We start from the raw sequence: 16,499 nt of genomic DNA on the forward strand, positions 1-16,499 counted from the left end.
TTAAAATGCACACAGACTAGTGAAGGCCTGTAGGCCCACAGCTGGGGAGAAATAGGTGATAAGGGTTCCCCCACGGGGAATGAGGGGCCTGGGGTGATTGCCGTAATGACAGGAGGGACAGGTACTATGTCCTGGCGCAATAACGTTGTAGACATGGGAATGGGAGGAACAAAGACAAGAAGTCAAGCCAACCTTGAAATGCCATTCCCAGCATGTCTTGCAGGAATGGAAGTCACAAGCATGGCACTGAAAGGGCACCACATCCTCAGCACTGCAACCAGGACAATGGAAACCTTCTGAAAGAGGGTGGGGGTAGAGAGGAGAGACAGGGACAAAGATTTGTGCCTGACATGCAGAGCAGGGTCCATCTCGGGGCGTCAGAATTCCTACGGTGAGCGCCATGACGCCATATATGGCTTACTGCAGTTCTAATTGCCACCACAGTGCTGTTCGCTTCCAAGTGCTCCACCCTACCCTTAGTTTCTGTTGGAGAAGAAATAAGAAAATGGCCCTCACCCCTCAAGGCTACTGACAAGAAAGTGCGATTCAGAAGCAGGAGGCAATTAGAAACAACATAAAACAGCTTATTGAATAAAATATAAAGTCCTTCGTTTTGCATTCAGGGCTTCTACAAAACAGTTCTAACCTACCTGTCTTCTTTTCTGCACTCAAAAGATAGACTTTGGGGACAGAGTGGGGACAGAGCTCAGTGGATAGAGTCAGGCCTAGAGACAGGAGGTCCTGGCCTCAGACACTTCCTAGCTGTGTGACCCTGGGCAAGTCATTTAACCCTCATTGCCTAGCTGTAACCACTCTTCTTTCTTGGAACTAATACACAGTATTAATTCTAAGATGGAAAGTAAGGGTTTTAAAAAAAAGGTAGATTATATTTTATTTTCAGTTATTGTCAAATGGTATATGGATCCATGTTGTTATACCTAATCCTTTTTTTTGGAAACAGAAAAATAATAAGCTATAATTTGAACAGCTGACAATTATTCAGATTGTTCATAGAATCTATAATTAATTTTACTGAGTAGTAATTGATCTGAACTTCATTTTTAGTTCCAAAAACTGGCCCATTCATTATCTACTTTTATAGGACTGAAACTTTCATAGGTCTATCTGCCTTACCTGTGAAGTAACATGCTGCTAATCATCTACATCCACTTCTAGGAATACCATTATCAGGAGCCTTTCCACAAAATGACAGAAAGCTAAGTCCATCCCATGAAGTCAATTACTATTAACTTTTCCCCAGTATCTTCCAGCTCGAACAGTTTTACTTGCTCTTAATGTGATTCCTTATGTTTAAACGCAGCTTGGGGAGCAGAGTGTGTCTGAGAAATCTGGTGAGGAGCAGACCACCCCAGCACTTGTTTTTCTTAAGAGCTTTTAAGTCAAGGAAACCAGGTGGCTTTCTGTCTGCAGAGATGCAAAGACTTGCAGCCTAGCTTCCTGGGCTTATCACACGGCGCTCTCCATCCTGCACTCTCTAGGCAAATAAGGTTCCTGATTGCCTTCTGTCCCCCATGTCCTCGGGAGCTCATAGGCGCCTTCCAAACCAGGAATGGCCTTTCATCATCTCCTACTTCTCCACCTGTTGGAATCCTTCAGCCACTTCCTCTTTGAACTTACTCAGTTGCTTCCTCCCTTGAGGAGCATCTCTGATGCTCTCAGCCAACTGCCCTCTCTCCCTTCTCATATCTCCCATACAGGGCCCTTGGACCTTTTGTTTGCGTCATCCCCCTCTGCCATATGTCACACTCATCTGGGCACACACTTTAGCCTTCACATTAGCATGTAAGCTCCTGGGGGGCGAAAAATATTGCATTTTAGTATGAAATAAGCCCAAAAACTTTGTACAAAGTAATAGTTTAGTATGAGCCAAATTAAATATAAAGAAACGACCGAGTGTTTGGTACAGGTAGAAAGTGCTACAAATAGTCAGGATGCAGGAAATCCTATGTCAGCTGCAGCAGCAAGAAGGTTTTGAGAAGGAGGTGGAATCTGAAGAGTGGAGATGATTTGGAATGGGACAAGGCGTTAGAACCTGAATCCTCTTCTGAAAACCATAAACTTATTTCAATTTCCTTTTTCCTGCTTCTCATACTTGATTCCAACCTTTGAGTTTGTGTTCAGCTTAGAGATGCCTCTAAAAGCCTGAAACACCTTTTTAAAAAACTGATACTCGATCAAGACAAATATATCTGTCCGTCTGCAACACAAACATTCTCATGCTGGCTGTAATGGAAAGAGGTTGGGGAAAGAGTCAGGAGATCTGGATTCTAGTTCTGGCTCTGTCAATAAAGACTGACTGACCTTAAATAATAAATCACTTTCCACACTGGTAGCATGAGAGAATTAGAGCTGATCATTTCTAAAGTCCCTTTCCAGGTTGATACAAGCTTTTCCACCCAGGGAAGACAATGCCAATGCCTCCATCATTCCCTGTCTTACACACTACCTTCTATATCAGGACCAAAGATCTAGAGCTGGAAGGGAACACAGAGATCATCTAATCCAGTGTCTTCAATGTACAGATTAGGAAACTGAGGGGGATCAAGGAGGTTAAATAATTGGCCCGAGGTCACACAAGTGGTAAAAGCTAGAAGCTAAACTTGAATTCAGGCCTCTTTCTTCTGTCCCTGCTTGCCAGATGGTAAGGGCAAGATCTTTTTTTTAGTCTTTGTGTCCACAGGCCTTACATAGAAAAGGGAACGAGACAGGTACTTTTCAGCCAGATCAGCCTCAAGTTGGCAGCTTCATTTTGGCTTGGTGAAAGCCAGAGGAAAAAAAATTCTCTGACTTTTTCTTTGGATTCCTTTTAGGAAACATCTTTTAAGCATTTCTGCAATTTCTGGCAGCTGTGCCCTTCTGGGTTCCAGGATTAGTCTCTTCACCCCTACCCTTTCTTGTAGACTTCACTATCATGGACCTACATGGAGGTGAGGGCCCTCTCAAGGCAGGAAAGACAATGTTTTGGGATGTAAATTTCTTTACTTCTCACTCAGTGCAATGCAGGAAGACATACATCTCAAAGTCACTAAAATTCAGCTAGATGGGACCTTGGAGTTAAGGTCCCAGACACAGGGCTGGCTTGAGAGTCAGAAAGACTTGAGTTCAAGTGTAGTCTCTAATACATACTGGGTGTGTGACCCTTGGGGAAATCACTTTCCTTGTCAAGGCAAGCCTGTCTAAAAATAGTAAATTGACATGGAGGAAGGTATTGCTCCCCACTGGCAGAGGAAATTTCCTTCTCTAGAAAAGTCCTGATAGCAATGAAATTATAGGTCAAGTTCCTATCGATATAGGCCATAAAAAATTCAGGATTACTCACCCCATTCCAGCTCAACATTAGAAGGAAGAGCAGGGATTGGGTCAGGCTCCAAGCTCATTGGCAGGTGGCTGGAACCTTCAGGAGATTTCATTTTTGGTGATTCTGATTTTCTCAGTTTGCAGCAAAAAGAAGAGATTTTGCTTTGAACCTTCCTGGATTTCTCAGGTTCTGGGAGGTCTGTGGGACAGAGACCCCAAGTTATAGCTTAAAGGCCACAACCCACCCTATTATATTCTCCGGCACTTGAGTCATAGCATCATCATCCACATCCCAAGTTGTTACATTTGCTTCCAGAACATTTCCACCTTGATCTGACTATTCAGATTCTTCCCCACCTTTCTTCTCCCACACCTCTCACTCCCATAAGAACATCATTTGAGTCTGGAACCCCTGGGTGTAGTTATCAGGAAGAAACTAGAGCAAAGATTATCTGTGGAATAATCAAGAGATTCCAAAATGGCTCCAATATTTTATGTTTGGCATTTAAGTGTGTCACAGAGGAGGGAAGGAGGCAGAGTCCTTGACTGAATCACCCATCTTTCTGCAGAGAAAGTAAAGTATCTTCTTCATCTCACAGAAACCAAGAACATTCACACTAAAACACAATCTGTAGTTGGATGTCCTAGGTTCAATGTGACTAGAGAAGACAAGAGAGCCCAGCCTCAGATGGTACATATATGGAAATTGGCAAGAAGTCCCTGTCCTACCTGGTTTGGATTTTGCCATGAGCTCTTGCACTTTAGTTTCTTCCTCGTTTTGGGGGCCAAGGCTGGAGGGTTCTGGGTGGTTCTTCCAGAGAGATTCCCCATGTCTCTCTCTAGGGCAGGATCCTGTCAAGTCCTTACACATCTGGAGAAATTGCTTTTTATGATGAGGACGAATAAACATGGAGAACCCTAGTAAATAGAAGGGAAAACTATTAAGAATGAAAAGAGGAACTAGTCCCTGTCCCCTGCCACTCCTTACTCCACCCTAGGGTTTATCCTGTCACTTGCTGCTCCAAGAGCTAGAATTGGAGTTTGTAGCTTGGCCCTATGAGTTGCATTGGTTGTGTCTAAAAGATCAGTTCCACTATGGTCTCTAGACCCCTGAAAACAAGGAACTTCTCATCTCTGTCTCGAGAGAGAGAGGCAAAGGAAGAACTTTGTGAATGGCATAAGAACAGGCTTTGTAACATGCTAAGTGTGGCACTAGGAGAGAGTCACAGCCTATAAACAGCCAGGAAAAGGCTGAGGACTCGGGTTCCTTGGAGCTGGAATCTCTCCATAGTTTGACTTCAAGATTTTTTTGACTACTTTAAACTGTCCTATAGTTTCAGAGGCCAGCCACAGGAACCAGCAAAGAATTTTCTTTACTAGGCCTCATGCCTCCTTAGCAATTGTACAGTTGGGTACAGTTGGCCAAGACCAAGAAGCCTATTATGGAAACAGATTATTGTGCCTATCCAAAGTCAACTGCCTGGGGCTTCAAGGTTGTTCCCCACACACAGTGGAAGACCACACTTGCTTTGAAGAAGATGCAAGTCCTCAGGTTTCTCGGTGGTGAGGGCAGCAATCACAGACACCATCGCTTCATAATTGTCATTTTTCTTATAAGCAGACAGGGCTGTAGAGAACTGGCTATAACAGCTTGGACCAAGAGATTTCTTGACATCTGCAAGATAGGCTATAACAGCAGCATGATCCTTCTTCTCCCCGGGGGCTTCTGGCTCCTCTTTCCTTGTGCTGCTTGAGACACTTGGGTGGTTTTCACCTAATGGGGAAGGAGGTACTATTAAGAGTAAGAATTAAGAATACTATTTTTCTAAATAGATAACGTCTGTGCTACAACCTGTAGAGTGGGCAGGGAAATCTGACTGGAGGAGAAAGTATTGCTCTGATCTACAAGCAATGTTTGAACTAAGGAACTGGCTCAAAAATCTTAGTCCAATTTAAATGGACCCAGAAGCAATCAAATACAGTAGCAGAATATTTGTTTGGTTTAACCCTCTCATTCTGTCCACTAAGACAGAAGGGCAACTCTAAGAGAGATGAGCTAGGCAAATAGGGTAAGTGGCTTGCCTAGAGTCACATAGGAAGTATCTGAATCCACATGTGAACCCAGGTTCTCCCAACTCTAGGACTAGCACTCTGCCATCTAGCTGCTCCACGTAATAGTTTATGCACCTAAGAATTCTGACTACTACTGAGATAAGGACTCACTATTTGAAAAAAACTGTAAGACAGTTTGACAGAAATTATGTTTCTGTCTAACTATGTGACTAACATGTCACGCCTTATGCCACAATAAGTTCCAAATGGATCCATGATCTAGATATAAAAAGTCATATCACAAGCAGAGTTCTGGATCAAACAGGGAATGGAGAAAATCAGAGGTGATAAGAAAGAAAATTTTATTTAGGTAAAATGGAAAAGTTTTGGGAAAAATCACTGCAGTAAGAATTAGAAAGCTAATGATTGGGCAGAAAAAAATTTTGCAGTAAATTTCTAACATCCAAGGCACATATGCATGTATGTACATATGTATATGAGGCATTACCCAATAGATAAATGGTCAAAGGATATAAACAGGCAGTTCTCAAAAGAAGAAATGCAAACTTTTAACAACCATATGAAAAGATGCTCCAAATCACTGAGATTAAAATGACTCTTAGGTTCCACCTTACACCCATTACAATGGCAAAGATAATAAAAAAAGAAAAAATTAACAACTGTTGGAGGAGCTATAGAAAGACAGAACACTATAAATTGTTGGTGGAGCTGTGAAGTGATGCAAGTGAAGAACCCATTCAACCAATTTGGAACTAGGCCCAAAAAGTCATTCAACTTTGTTGAATTATAACGTGACTCAGTGATAATAGCCCTAGACTAATACTCTGAAGAAATTTTTAAAAGAGGGTCATTTTTCATACAAAGATTTTATAGCTTCTTCTTTTGGCAAAGAACTGCATGTAAAGTGAATATCCATCAAATGGTGATTGGATGAACAAATTATGGCATTTGGAGGTAATGGAATATCCTTGCACCACAGGAAAAGTAAAAAGGAACAGATTCAGAGATACCTGAATGGGCTTATATGAATCAAAGCAAAGTAAATGGAGCAGAATAGAATAATTCACACAATGACTATAACATTGTCAAGGAAAACAATTGTGAAAGACTTCAGAATTCTAATAATAGAAAGAAAATAAAATTAAAACAACTCAGATATTATTTCACACCTATCAGATCTATTAACATGACGGAAAAGGGAAATGAATCATACTGGAGATGTGGAAAAATCGAGACACTGATGCACTGTTGGCAGAGTTGTGACCTGTACATTCTGGAGAATAATTTGGAACTCTGCCCAAAGAGCTATAAAATTCCTATACTACTGGGAGAGAAGAGGCATTAGACTATATACCAAACTGAAGGTCCTAAAAGCTGTTGTGCTGAATTTTTTTTGTTTTAAACTTATGAAACATGGACAATCTACCAGTGCCATGTCAGAAAACTGAACTGATTCCATTGGAATTGTCTTGGGAATATTCTGAAGAATGCCTGGCAAGATGAAGTACTGGGGAGGGGAGGGAAAGAAAATGAATCATGTAAACATGGAAAAATATTTTATAAATAAAAATTTTAAAATAACGTACTGGACACTGGGGCCCTATCTTGAGCTGAACTGACAGCATTAAACTGCAGAGAGTAGCCAGAATGCCAAATGTGCATTTACCTAAAAGACTATTCTATAAAGAACTCACACAGGGAAAGTGCTCCCACAGAGGCCAGAAGCCATACAGGGACACTCTCTGATAAACTTTAGTACTGTGACTCCTGGGAGACACTGGCACAGGACCATCCAGCAGACATGCCCACATTGAAGAAGGCACTGCGCTCTATGTGCAAAGTGGAACTGCAGTAGCACAAAGGAAGTATGTGATGAACAAATCTAGAGACAGCTCCATCCCAAATGTTCTAACAGAAAATTTGTGTCCAACTCGTGGTAGAACCTTCCAAGCTTGCACTGGACCAATCAGCCACAGTCTAACACACTGGAACCTGAACCAGCATCATGATGTCTTTTTTGGGTATGAAGGACAAATAACAACTCTTACTAGGTCTGCATTACAGAGAGATCAAAGAAAAAGGACTCATATATTCCAAAATATTTAGAGAAGCTCTTTTTATGGTGGCAAAGAATTGGAAATTGAGGATATCATTGTGATGGAATACTACTGTACCATAAGAAATGATGAGCAGAATGGTTTCAGACACGGAATAAAGTGAGCAGAACCAAGAAATCATTATACACAGTAATAGCACTATTGTAACAAAGATCAACTATAAAATTTAGATGCTCTGATTAATACAATGATCCAAGAAAATTCCAAAGGCCTCATGAAGAAAATGTTATCCATCTCCAGAGAACTGATGAACTTTGAGTTCAGATTGAACATACTTTTTTTCACCTAATTTTTCTTGCTTTTTTTTTTTTGGAAACATGTTTCATAAGGGAATGTGTTTTATATGATTTCACATGTATAATTTATGATATATTGCTTAGTTTCCCAATAGATAGGAAAGGAGCTGAAGGAAGGAAGTTAATTTAGAAATCAAAATTTTAAAAAATGAATGTTAAAATAAGTAAAGTTTAATTACATTAAAAAAGAGCTCTCATCAACACAATGACCAACTATGACTCTGGATGACAGAGAATGAATAACACTTCCCACCTCTTCTTGGCAAAGGTGATGGCCTTAGAAGTATCGAATGAGACATACATTTTAAGACACGTGTAGACTTGTTTTATTCAACTTGTTATAAGAGAAACTTTAATTTGGGGGCGTTGAGTGGAGAAAGGTACAAGGGGAAATATGTAAGACTAGTGCTCCTAAAAAGGCCCTACCTTTTTTAGTGGTACTAAAAAAAGAAAGAAGAGCATCAATGAAATATTCTTAAAACATATGGAAGAAAGTTCAAAAGGGAACTCAGAGAAGAAAAGGAATGAAATGACCACTATGTTAAATTTAATATATACATTTAAACAAACTGTACATGTACACTTCTGTTTCTATTCTTTATATAAGGAAATGTTCATATTTGTCAAGTTTATAATAATAATAATGACAAAATTAAAACAAACCTAACCTGTGAAAACAGTTAAGGCCTAAAGTATCATAAAAAAAGATAGATTAAAATTTTTTTTTTGTAAAGAGATATAGCATACATTCTTTCCATATAACCATTACTGGTGCCAGCCTCTTTCCTAGTAAGAATTTAGAAGGTAAAACAGTGAAAGATTTGTTTTAAGCATCTGAAGAATCTGGTCACTAACATGTTTGTTTCCTCATTTATCTGTTGAAATAAAGATGGAGTTCATAAGGGAGATGCTTAAGATAAAATTGAGGGTACCTTGGATGGTCATCTCAGATACCAGGTGAGTTCCGCCCTGGTTCAGGTGAATGTCTGAGTTCAGTTGTTGGACTGCACCCTCTGAACAGGTCATTTTTGTCTTACTCTGCTTTTTCCCTGTAAAGAAAACCAAGTCTGAAAAGATCTGTGGGATTCTTACTTATGGAACATTGAGAAAGACATAATTGATCATTTAAGAAGATAATATTCAGGGCAGTAGGATGACTCAATGAATGGAGAACCAGATGTGGAGATGGGAGGTCCTGAGTTCAAATCTAATCTTGGACACTTCCTAGCTGTGTGAACAAGTCACCTAACCCCAGTTGTGAATCCCTTACTGCTCTTCTGCCTTGGAACTAATATTTAGTATCAATTATAAGACAGAAGGCAAAGGTTTAAAAAAAAAAAGCAATAGCTTTGAAGACCATCTGCTAAAGTACTATAAAACCAATAAAGAGGGTCTTAAAAATAGAACTTTTTTTATTGGGAACTAATGTACAGTTGGTGGAGTTGTGAACCAATCCAAACATTTTGGGCAGCAATTTGGAACTACACCCAAAGGGCTACCAAAACTGTACAGATCCCTGGACTAAGAAATTCCACTACTAGATCTATATCTCAAATAGATTAAAAACCAAAAACAAAATGACCTACATATAGCAGCCCTTTTTGTGGTGGCAAAGAACTGGAAATCGAGGGGATGTCCATCAATTGGGAAATGGCTGAACAAGTTGTATATTGTAACAGAATTGTAACAGAATACCACTGTCCTATAAGAAATGAGGAGCAGGATGATTTCAGAAACTTACATGAACTGATACAAAGCAAAGTGAGCAGGACCAGGGGAACATTATCCATAAGTAATAACAATATTGTAAAACTGATCAACTGTGTCTGACTGGTATTTTGAGCAATACAATGATCCAAGACAATGCCAGAGGAATTGTGAGGAAAAATGTGAAGTGAAAAAGAGTAGAATCAGAGCATTGTACATAGCAACAGCAATTGTATACAATAACCAACTGAGAATGACTCAGAAATATAATGATTCCAGATAACCAAGATAATTCTGAAGGTCTTGTGATGAAAAATGCTATCCACCTCCAGAGAAAGAACTGAAGGAGCCTGAATGCAAATTGAAGCATACAATTTTGTGCTTTATTTTTGTCATGGGATTTTTTTGTCTACTTTTTCTTTTACAACATGACTAATATGGAAATATGTTTTGCATGAAGGCACATGTTTAACCTATATCAAATTGCTTGCCATCTCAGGGAGATAGATGGGAGGGAGAGAATTTAGAAGTCAAAATTCAGAAAAACAATTGAATGAAATTTTCTAAATTAATAAACTTAACTAAATTAAGTCAAATCAACTTAATTTAAATTTATTAAATCAATAAGTATAACTCAGTGGAATTGCTTATCAGGCTCAAGGATGGGGGAGGAAAGAAAGTAGTGAGATATAAGAATCATGTAACCATGGAAAAAAATTAAAATATAAAATTAAAATAATAATAATAAATAAATTTATTTAATCAATTTAATTTAAAATTAATAAAGTAATAAATGTGTTGAATTTATTAAATTTAAAAAAATTTTTAAATTATTTTTACACGTAATTGGGAAAAAATATAGGATTTCTTGATGGTAAAGGTGCTTAAGAAAGAAGAGGAGGAAGAGGTGGTCAACAAACTGAAAGAAATACTTTTGAATCCTGACACTATAAAATGAACTAGTTGATGGTACAAATTATCAAGTTAACAAGTCTAAATTGAGGTTAAAACTGAAGGCTTCCTGATCATATGGGTGGTCTATTCTTTCAAAAAGTTCTGGGGAGTGGGAGGTTACTGATTTGACTCCATGAAAGAAAGGGTGTAGAAGAAGATGACCGAGGGTCAGAGGGGAAAGGACTCTGAAGGACCAGAGGACACAGCCTCTTCACTATCTTGTACGAGGTGGAAGAAAGAATGAAAATGCTGCACACCTACACCAAAACATTCACAGCAATCCTTTTTGTAGTAGTATTGGAAATGAAGACTTCCCTAGATTGGGGAATGACTCATTAAGCTGTGGCTCCTGAAGGCAAAAGTCATGGAATATTATTGTGCCATAAGAAATGATGGAATGAGAAGAATCCAAAAATTTTAAGACTTATATGAACTTATACAGTGAGGCAGAATCAGGAAAACAATACAGATGACTGCAACAATGGAAATGAAATGGACAAAAACAGAAACACTACATCAGCTAAGAAGACCAAGTTTGAACCTAAATAAGAGAAAAAGAACATATACGCTTCTCTTAGTGGCGAGGGGCTGTGGGTGTGGGATACTGCATATCCTAGCAGAGCCAAGGGATGCTGCAGTTCATTCTGCAGCCTTTTCTTCTTATTTAGGCTTTGTTGGATTTTATTTGGAAGAGTTCTCTGGGTAGGGCAAAGGGGAAGCATATTAGTTGTAAATAAACAGCGTTTATTAAGCATTAAGCATAGATTAAGTTTTAGGCATATAATGTGTCAAGCAGTCCTTAAGTCCTGGAGATACAAACAGAAAAGCTCGAGGAGTCTAATAAGGGGAAACAACATACAAAGCAAGTTCGGCAGAAGGAAAGGCCTGGTAGGATGTCACCACTCAGGGCTCTTCCCTCTTCTCATCTCTTCTGAGACATGTGAGGGGGGAAGAAGCTCTCAATGGACTCTGGAGCAGCCACCTGGGAGAAGGGATGAAGAAGGAAGGTGGGGGGAGAGAGAGTGACAGCAGGTGGTGTCCAATCTTCCTATCAATGGAATGAGTGGTGATGTAGAAACAAAAAAAGGGATCAATTATGAATTTTAAATCAAATAAAAAGGTAGTTAACAAACACTATTAAGTGCTTTTTCTGTGCTAGGCTCTGTGCTAGGGAAAGGCACTATGATTTCTGCTTGGACACATCATGTCTGACATTTACTGAAGATCTTCAAAGGAAAGATAATAGCTACCTGGTAAAGTAGAATTAGTGAATGTTGGTCTATTTAGGCTTTCAAAAAAGCCTCTGATGAGGATCTGTGACAAAGGCTGCTAAAGAAAGAGTTCCTGGAACTGTGATAGAGAAGAAGATAGCACTAACCTCTTTAAGGTAGTAAAGGGCCAACTTAGAGCTAGGTTGTAATTAGAGCAAATAATAACTCTCCAGAAGTGAGTGGTTGCATGTATTGGATTTGAACTATTTAAAGTAATAATTATGAAAAATATGGTTGCTGGCTCCAGTCTGATGGAAATATGCAGTAAAAATTTGAATAATAAAATTATTTCAAGGGATTCACTATTTGCACTAACTGAGACCTAGCTATAATGGTAGCAGATAATAGGAAACATTAACAAATCTGTGGAGACAGCTAGATGGCTCAGTGGATAAAATGCCAGGCCTGGAGACAGCTGGTCCTGAGTTCAAATTTGGCCTCAGATACTTTATAGTTGTGTGACTCTGGCCAAATCACTTTACCTCTGTTGCCTAGCCCTTATCTCTCTTTGGACTTGGAACCAATACTTAGTATTGATTCTAAGATAGCAGGTAAGGTTTTTAAAAAAAATCTGTGAGAGAGGATTAAGAAATGGCATCTGAATTTTCACACGGACAAATAGAACTTCTTTAGGGGGAAAAAACCAACCAAACCAACCCACGACCTATAGAGACCGCCCTGCGAAGGTTCCTATATATATTTTACCTGTGGGTGATAACCTGGGAAGGAGAAGGGAGACTGAAGGAAATAGGTGAATAATAAAGACTCAGAGACAACAAGTTAAAACACGTGGGGAGTTGTGCGATCTCCGTGAATATTTCCCATGGACAAGTGTGCCATAGAATTAATGGGAAGTATGAGGAATAAGAAAACAGGTGGGGACTAAGAACTCCTTAATGCCTCCTATGGACAAGAATGCCAGAGGATTAATAGGAAGCATGGGAGTGACAGCGTCGCAAGAAAAGAGAGAACAGGAGGAAAAAGATAGGACATCAATCAGAAGATCCAGGGAAGTAAGAGAGATTCGCGCTTGTTCCCCAATAGTTATTGGAGGTTTTAGGAATGTGGATTGGGAGGTGACCAATGAATATGTAACATGGCATAGGTCTTAACATTGGTTGAATTGACAATGACAAGATCAAAGAGGTGGAGATTAACCTGACATGCGCCTCGTAAAGGAATGTGATCTGACAAGGTGTGAGCGAGGCCCCTGTGGCCGCTCAGGAATTCTCTTGCCCCTTGGACTGTAACTTCTACACAATGATCATTAAGTCATCTGACCATGTGTCTGGTAAATGAATATATAGGATACAATATCAATACATCAGCCATACTTCCCAGATGCTAACATGCCATATAAAATGAGGGCCTGAGAGAGACCATGTGTGCTCCGGTTTAGAGAACACCAGAAGAAAGTCTGGAGAAATTCGGTGTAGGCAATGGAGAAACTCCACCAACACTCATCAAAAAGCATCTCTGCTCAAGGCAGACACAGCATAGGTCACTCTGAAGAGACAGATGCATGAGGGAAAGCATCCCAGATGTGACTTACACCATCATGGAGAGGCAGGGGAACAATGTTCATGTGAGGAAGGCAAGTAAACAAGTGGGATAATCTGGCTGGAAGGCAGAGCATGTGAAAGGGAAGAAGACAATACTGCATCTGTACATACAGGGCTTGAGATACCTGGGGCAGGCCCAGGTGCAGAGCTGGTGATGCAAGAATAGTGTTTAGGAGGAAGAAGCTAGAGACAGATCTTAAAGCCAGGTGTTGTCTCCTCAGAGATAAGGTACCCACGAGAGTGGAGGAGACTGCTAAGCCAGAAGGTCCAAGGGCTGTGGATCCAGGGCTGGAAGGATGTGAGGCCGTCTAATCCAATGGACTCATTTTACAGCTGAGGAAATTGAGTCCCACAGAAGCTAAGAAGTTTGTCCTATGTTATGTAGGTAGCAAGCGGTAGAAACAGGATTGGAATGCAGGTCTTATGATTCCAGTCTGTGATTGTTTCCCTGTTCCAAGCTGAAAAGAAGAGGGCCCCAGAAGGCCCCATGAGGCACAATCATGTTTAGGGGGTTTGACACAAATGATGATAACCCAGCAAAGGGAAATAATAAGGCTGATTATTCAGAAAGAGAAGGGAACCTGGAAAGGCCAACTTGGAAGGGTCGACAGTTCCACAGAACAGTGGAAAAACTATTGAATTTGCAACTGAAGGACTTGGGTTGTGAGCAATCATCGCTGTTACTGTTACTGCTGAGAAGGGAATACTGTATGTACATACGGGCCTGTAAGGATGCTTCCCTGACACGGAGCCCGGCAGCTTAAAGGAAGGAGAATTAAGGGGGGAGTCATAGGACTCTGAGGCTTCTTACTGTGCATGCAGCTGCCTGAGGCCTGGAGACACCCAAAGGTGTTCATGGAACTTTCTTGCTGGCAGGGGCCTTAAGGAATTCTCTAGTCCTGCCCCCTCACTTTATAGATGAGGAAACAGAGGGTCGTGAGGGAAACAGTCAGCACTGGAGCCAGAGGTGAGTCAAGGAGCCATCAGGCAGGAAATTATCGGCCTTACTGATCTTGGGCAAGGCACGTAAATTGTCAAACTCATTTTCCTCCTGGCACTTCACTTGTTTGCCATCATTTCCTCCACTATAAAATGAGCTGTAGAAGGAAATGGCAAACCACTCCAGTCTGTTTGCCAAAAAAAAACCCAAATGGGGTCATGAAGAATTGGGCACAACTGAATGACTAAACAGCAACAACAACCAAAGTAGGGAGAGCATCTCCTCACAAGGTGAGCAAGGACCAAATGAGAATGTATGTAAAGAACACTTTAAAGTGCTACAGGGCATTTAGTCCAACGGACTTTACTTATGGATGAACAAAACTAAGACCCAGACAGATGAAGTGAATTGTCCAAAGTCACAGAAGCAGCAAGTGATGGGGCCAGCCTCTGAACCCAGAATGTGTGGCTCTGAAGGCCGGCCTTTACTCCCGGGCAGAGCTGTCACCAACATCCTCAGCATCACGACCATCACATCGAGATGCTCTCAACCGTCTAGAGCAGGGGTCCCCAAACTATGGCCCATGGGCCACGAGGCCCCCTGAGGCCATTTATCCAACCCCCACCACACTTGGTCAGTGAGAGGAGCATAGGATGATGCATCCTGTGCTCCTCGAATACTGTATGTGGTGGCACCACAAAGCACGGCTCACATACAGCACTTCTTCCGGTGACATAATCCTTTGTGTGGCGCCTTGTTCTGAGAGTAACTGAAGGAGAACGAGGCGCCACACAAAGGATTATGTGGCTGCACAATGGAAGATGTCAGCATGGTGAGCGGTGATCTGGGGGAGGGGATTCCACACTGTGTATACTGCTGCCCTGTATAGTGGGGGCAGTGATGGGCCTGTGTAAGGTGTGACAGGCCAGTGCTGCAGCCTCCACTATCCCAGACAGCAGTATACAGATTGGTTCATAGTTTTTTTACTAGTCTGGCCCTCCAACAGTCTGAGGGACAGTGAACTGGCCCCCTGTGTAAAAAGTTTGGGGACCCCTGGTCTGGAGCAAAAAGAGTCCCAACTGCCTCTTACTGGGCTGGTGTGAGCTGGATGTCAGTAAGCCACTCTACTCTGACCCGTGTCCACCTCTGGGACAGGTGTGGGCCTTTCAGCCTGCTCATTGCCTGGCTCTACCCTGACCCCCGTCTGACTTTGGGGCCTGTGTGGGCCTTTCACTCAGCTCACCATCTGGATCCTGGGCTAGCTGCTCCCTTTTCTCACGAGGCAGGCTGTGCTCCGGCTTGTAGCCACAGCTCTGCCCAGTCAGCTGGAGACAAGCTTCTTCAAACTGTTTCTTGTGGTGTGGCCGGACAAACTGATAAAATCCTGTTAAAAAAAGAAGGCACAAAGTCAAGGGGTATTGGCAGAACTTCCGTATGGAAGGAAGACCCTCGGATGGCTGGAGAGTCACAGGCTCTCCTTCATTGGAAAGCATAAACAACTGGACTAGCGGAGCCTTTTGGTTAGATGGGCTCAGGGACAAAAATCCAAAATGATGGCTGTGCCAGTGGAATGAGCTACCTTGTGTAAGGATAATTTAGACCTAATCTAAATTTGATTTTTGGTCACCAGGGGATATCCCAAATAAAATATCCAAGTCAGTTTGGAAATATATGGTGATTTAATCAATATATAGGGAATATAATCAATATACAGGGAAGAAATCAAGGAGAAGAGAGAGGGAAAGGCATAGGATTTCTCCCACCCAGCCTGTGCCAGGTGAGTTCAAAGTCCTCCATCACAGGGTCCTTAAAGATTAGAGGCTTTCTCTAAGAGGATAGTGTTTGGAAGGTAAAGGAGAGAAAAATCAGCCTAAACTCTGAGAGATCTCAGAGAAGAGCCTCACCTGAACTAGGTTACTAGGCTTTCTCCAGTATGGTATCAAGGAAAACTCACCGCTAAACGTGGACAATAGCAGCCACCACACCAAGATGCCGACACACTCAGCAAGCTGCTGCCAGCCACCTCTCCACCATCAGAGAGGTCGGAGAGAGGAAGTGACATGAAATATGTAGACGGTTTTACATCACTTTCCTGTGTCTCACATGTACCAATGATATCTTACTTAGGCTTGATTTAGGACAGCCCAGGGGTCTGTCAGTTGTTTCTGATTTGTCATTTGCTAGCACATGTCTGTCATAGAACATCCTAAATACTTAATTCTTGACATTCCTGATTTTGTTAGACTAAGTAGGGTGGAGTA

The 16,499-nt window shown here is 41.3% G+C and overlaps 1 protein-coding gene across 6 annotated transcripts in view; it reads right to left on the reverse strand.

Annotated features, from left to right (window-relative positions):
* Positions 1 to 16,499, reverse strand: part of RTEL1 (regulator of telomere elongation helicase 1) — a 116,478-nt gene that overhangs the window by 6,754 nt on the left and 93,225 nt on the right. For 3 of the 6 annotated variants that reach the window (XR_008915399.1, XM_007475539.3, XM_056812792.1), the window contains 6 exons: positions 15,482 to 15,622; positions 8,737 to 8,853; positions 4,847 to 5,092; positions 4,048 to 4,236; positions 3,341 to 3,517; positions 193 to 296 (listed from right to left, as the gene is read on the reverse strand). Coding sequence is in view for 4 of the 6 variants with exons in the window: in XM_007475539.3 (XP_007475601.2) it covers positions 193 to 296; positions 3,341 to 3,517; positions 4,048 to 4,236; positions 4,847 to 5,092; positions 8,737 to 8,853; positions 15,482 to 15,622 (974 nt within the window). In the remaining 2 variants the exon portion in view is untranslated. The remainder of the gene's footprint in view (positions 1 to 192; positions 297 to 3,340; positions 3,518 to 4,047; positions 4,237 to 4,846; positions 5,093 to 8,736; positions 8,854 to 15,481; positions 15,623 to 16,499) is intronic. The other 3 variants (XR_008915400.1, XM_056812791.1, XM_007475540.3) reach the window with 1 other exon arrangement.

The sequence above is a fragment of the Monodelphis domestica genome, chromosome 1, assembly GCF_027887165.1.
Source record: "Monodelphis domestica isolate mMonDom1 chromosome 1, mMonDom1.pri, whole genome shotgun sequence".
Taxonomy (NCBI): domain Eukaryota; kingdom Metazoa; phylum Chordata; class Mammalia; order Didelphimorphia; family Didelphidae; genus Monodelphis; species Monodelphis domestica.